Source organism: Barbus barbus (assembly GCF_936440315.1).
Source record: "Barbus barbus genome assembly, chromosome: 19".
NCBI lineage: Eukaryota > Metazoa > Chordata > Actinopteri > Cypriniformes > Cyprinidae > Barbus > Barbus barbus.
Genome location: NC_136747.1, coordinates 370,207 through 375,000, shown reverse-complemented (window position 1 = coordinate 375,000; position 4,794 = coordinate 370,207). Strand labels below are relative to the sequence as shown.

The 4,794-nt window shown below is 40.1% G+C and overlaps 1 protein-coding gene across 3 annotated transcripts in view; it reads left to right on the top strand.

Moving 5' to 3' along the window:
- The window catches only part of ube2m (ubiquitin conjugating enzyme E2 M), an 8,060-nt gene extending 3,572 nt beyond the window's left edge, over positions 1-4,488 (top strand). For all 3 annotated transcript variants that reach the window (XM_079442429.1, XM_079442431.1, XM_079442430.1), the window contains 4 exons: positions 287-325; positions 1,196-1,299; positions 2,694-2,757; positions 2,876-4,488. In XM_079442429.1, the coding sequence (XP_079298555.1) occupies positions 287-325; positions 1,196-1,299; positions 2,694-2,757; positions 2,876-3,016 (348 nt within the window). In that variant the 3' untranslated portion in view covers positions 3,017-4,488. The remainder of the gene's footprint in view (positions 1-286; positions 326-1,195; positions 1,300-2,693; positions 2,758-2,875) is intronic.
- Positions 4,489-4,794: the final 306 nt, after the last annotated feature.

Sequence of the window (4,794 nt, the reverse complement as noted above, 5' to 3'; positions counted from 1 at the left end):
TTTTGCACACTAGCAGGTCTTAAGCAAGTCCAGTTTTTTGTGTAGCCTGCTGTTTTTTTGTTCAAAGAAAGTTTTGCTGAAAGACACCCAAAGTGAATATGTTTTGATATCTAAATGTTTGACTGTTTTAGACGTGTTAAGCACACAGGAATCGATGAGCAGAACTGGTGATGTAGCCAGCGGATGGATCTGTGCTGTTGCTCATGCCGAGTCTCTCACAGCAGCATGTTACTCCGGCTGATATCAACCATGAGCATTTATCATTTCCTGTATTGTTCTTTTGCAGGGTTTCTATAAAGGTGGGAAATTTGTCTTCAGTTTTAAGGTAAACAGCCAGATCAGTACCTAACAGTGTAATAATATAAGCGTGAGCAGATCAGCTGTACCTCCAGATCCAGCCGTGGTTCTTGAGAACTGGGATGTGCTTGCTTTTAGGCCTTCAAATTAAAGTACACCGAATAAACAGCCAGGATCTACAGAGAGCGCAGCAGAAAGAGATTTAATTTAATATTAAATATCTTTGATAATGTTTTCACATGGGTCTTGGACCTGAAAGAAAGACCTAGTTCTGAAGCATGAGATGTAATATTATAATAGCTTAAAAAAGAGATAAACGTGATTAGATGTTATATAGTAGATCAGAAGAATATACAGCTAACTTAATCACTGAAATGTAAATGTAATCACTGTACCTGCAGAAATGCTATGTTTGAGTGACACATTTGTTTTGGGCATGTTTGTGGACCGCTATACCTATGTCTCTTACTCGCGCGTCAGACCTGAGAAGTCTGTCTGTGAAACTGGTAGATTTGCATGGAATTGGACATCTTTATACAACAGGCTTAATTTAATTAGCTTAAAACAAGATAGATGCAAAAAAATGCAGGTGCTTTAATTAAGAGCGTGGAATTTTGTCAAATTCTGTGATTTTGTTTAGAAAATGTCATATTTTTTCACCCTTTAGTTAGCCAAGCTGTACATTTCTTTTCAAGTCTTTTCTTTAACTAGCTTTCTATCTGACTAATCACAGTTTGTTTTGTTCGTGTTCGTTTATGTCTTTAATTGTCATTTTCAGATGTATTTGAAGTTCAGAGCTGGCTCAGAATACTTGTAGTGAAAACTAACCAGTTCTAGTTGCTGTTTATGACCGTTTCTCTCTTCAGCAGTGATTAAAGCCCAGGTGTTTTTCTTCCAGGTAGGACAGGGATACCCTCACGACCCTCCTAAAGTCAAATGTGAAACGATGGTCTACCACCCCAACATTGACCTCGAAGGCAACGTCTGTCTAAATATTTTGAGGTATTGTGTGCACTCTTACACATTGGGTGTTATGATATAATAAGAAGGATTTGTCAAGTCAATGCTGTCCAGTCCTCTGATGAACACACACTGATGTCTGTCCCGGTTCTTGTGCAGTCATGGTTATGGGACTAGCAGTGACCGCGTTTAGCTTAGAGCTTTCTCTTAAAACCTGTTCTCAGAGCTGCTGAGACACACTTGTGCTGAGGAACAGAGAGAAGTCTTCAGCTCAGAGTAAAGAGGCGGGGTTTACCTCGTTGCTATGGGTGAACTATGCACTCAGTGATTGGCTGATAGTCTCTGTCAGAGATTTATTCATAGAAATATTGTAGAGCGCGGTATTATGTTGCCATATTCAAATAAAGATTTTAAAATGCAGGCTAGGTGTCACTAATTAAACAATATAATATATAAGTATATGTTCAGCTGATTGTCAGCCTCTTACATGTGTGCTTCTCATAATTAGTGATAATATGCATATAAACAGCCTTTTAATGAACAGAGTAGAATAATCACGGCTGATAGGAAGACATGCAAACGTAACAGAAAAGCAAACTGGACTCAAGAACAGCTGCTACTTCTTGCCCAGCTGCTTAATGAAAACAAGGATATAATCAAAGGAACATTTGGACTTGGGATAGCCTCCAAAACCAAAGGAGATACTTTTGTTAAAAGTTCATTATCGTCAAATGTTTCTAAAATGTTTTCGTTCCGAGGCAGATTTCCAGAAACAGCTGTTTTAGGATAGTTTGTGCTTTAGGACTCCTCTTCACGACTCCGAACCGTTCACAGATTTAGGAGCTAGTTTTAGAGCTAAAACACTTTGTGAACTACTCTTAGAGATCAAATTTAGGAGTCCTACATTTAGGTCCATTATTTTTAAGATTTTCTCCTAAATCGTTGAGACACACACAAAGACATAGAAGATAGAAACGCTTAAACTGATCAAACATGAAGACAATAAACACGATTGTGACAACCTATGGTTTATCTGTGTTTTTCAAGCCATCTTGGGTATTTTTTTATAAGAATAAAGTATACTTATAATGCAATGCTAATCGATATAGGATTTCTGCCTCATTCTGTGATATGAAAACGGGTCTAGTCACAAAAATAAGTTATTTCAATCACTCGACTGATGTTATACAGTTTATTTGGAGTAACACCGTGTCCTAACTATATAGATATACTGGCTGTTATTAAAAGAGATTTTTTAAAAGAGACTTTTTACCGGTATATCGCAAACGATAAAATATCGCCCATCCCTAATATCCTGCACAGCCTTTCAGGTGAATGCAACCAGAGTATAACGGGGATCAACAGTTGGACAGTTGTTGAATTATCAGTCATGTAATGAAGTATCCTGAAATTCAACATCGCTCTTTCTGTTTCAGAGAAGACTGGAAGCCAGTGTTGACGATTAACTCCATCATATACGGACTACAGTATCTGTTCCTCGTAAGTTCAACGCTGCATTGTTTAAATCCCAGTGACACGAACCTCAAACCTCTCTGAGTTTGTCTGGGTCTCCTGCTGGCCTTCATTAACGCCAGCTGGTGTTGTGTTCCTCCTCCAGGAGCCCAATCCTGAAGACCCCCTGAACAAAGAGGCAGCGGAGGTCCTGCAGACGAACCGGCGGCTCTTTGAGCAGAACGTCCAGCGGTCGCTGCGCGGCGGATACGTGGGCGCCACCTACTTCGAGCGCTGTCTCAAATAGTCCCGTGCCGCCGGCCCTTACATCCCAGAATGCATTTATCGTTTACATGCGCTGAGACGCACTGACCGACACACTGACCGCACACAGGAGGGGGGGTTGAGCAGCGGGCTCGGGAAGGCCGGTCAGTGATTGTTGCTCAGAGAATTCAGTCGTATTTTGCCACTATGCTGGTACCCACTGTTTATTTTTGCTGAGATTCACATGCTAACTTATCCTCCCACTCACAGAGAGACCCCTGCGACAGATCATTACACTTGTATAGGACTCGATTCGTCTGGGCTTCGCTCAAACTGCCTCGAGTCGCTCATATTCAACTACTCACTCATTTTTACGTTCGCCAAAAAAAGACGCGTGTAGCGTCGCCTTCGACCAATTCTGATAGCGTTGACAAATTGATACCCCGTTGAAGCTAGAGACCGGTTAACACGAGATCTGCAGGATCCGTCTGCAAATTGGGCTGTTATGAGCTTGGGAGGCTTACGATGTTTTGCTATAGTTTTCCTGGTTGGGAATGGGTGGGATGGGATTTTCTCCTGGAGGATCGTCGTAGGGTTAGGAAGGGTTGCGTACAATGTTACAATTCTGTTGTGTATATTGAAATCCCAGTTGTTCACGATGACTGCAATATGAATTATGTTAAATAAAATATTGACTTGAATGCCTACATTTTAAGATTAGTGTAAACTATAACAGCGGATTGTCTTTAAAAAACAAAAACAAAAAAACAGCAACAATAAAATGTTTTATCTGGCCTGGACGTTGATGTGCCTCAGCTGAGATAAAAATCCCATTTCGCCACTGCAGTCTAAACAGGAAAAATCTGACTTGAAAAAGCCTTTGATATCTGGGTCACTCTCTGGGAAATGTCTTCTATTTGATTTTTAAAATGCTGTAAGACAAGCTCAGGATGTGACGGCAGAAAGAGGGAACGGAGACGGTGCAAGCTTGAACGTAGTCGATTAATCTGCAACAAGATACAGAATAGCACTTTGGTGCTCGAAAGCCCTGCAGTTACAGACCTACAGCTCCCAGCTCTCAGATGCTGTTTCCCGTCAGCTCAGCTGCCACAGGATTGTGGGATATCATGTGCTGCCTTCAGAAACCCAGCGCATGACCGGATCTCAGGATTTGGACGGGCCTCTGGATGCTGCCTCTCAGATTCAGAGAAATGAATGAATGAATGAAAGCTGTAGACATCTGTGGTTCACGTGTGTGAGGAGGAAAAGCAGTGCAATCTCACAATGCCTTGCCTTTAGTCAAAGCTAGCTGGTATTTAAGCTAATTGAATTGATTGATCTATGAAAAGTTTATTCCTTCATATCCCTAGTGAAGAATAAATATGCTAAGATGTATTTAAAATACATTTATTTCATGCCAAGTACACAACAAATACAGTTACATATGTACTTGATAAAATACCCTGCAATTGTACTTCTGCTATACTAAACTATTCTTCAAGTCTGCTAAACTAGAACAACTCATTTTGTACTTAATGCACTTTAATCGTACAGACGTACTGCTGAAGTCCAACTAAAGGTATACTGGAGTATATTTGTGCTAAAGTGGAACTATTGCAAGTATATTTCAGGTACACTTTAAACATCTTGCATCTAATAAAGGCAATGGCTATTTGCACTAAGGGTAAATAGCTATAGATACTATTTACAGTGTTAAAATAGCAAGATGTTCTGCTATTTATACTAATTATTGCAAATAGTGGCAATTATCTGCACCTCAGTATTGTAGTACATTATAAAACAGTACGCAATAATAACGTA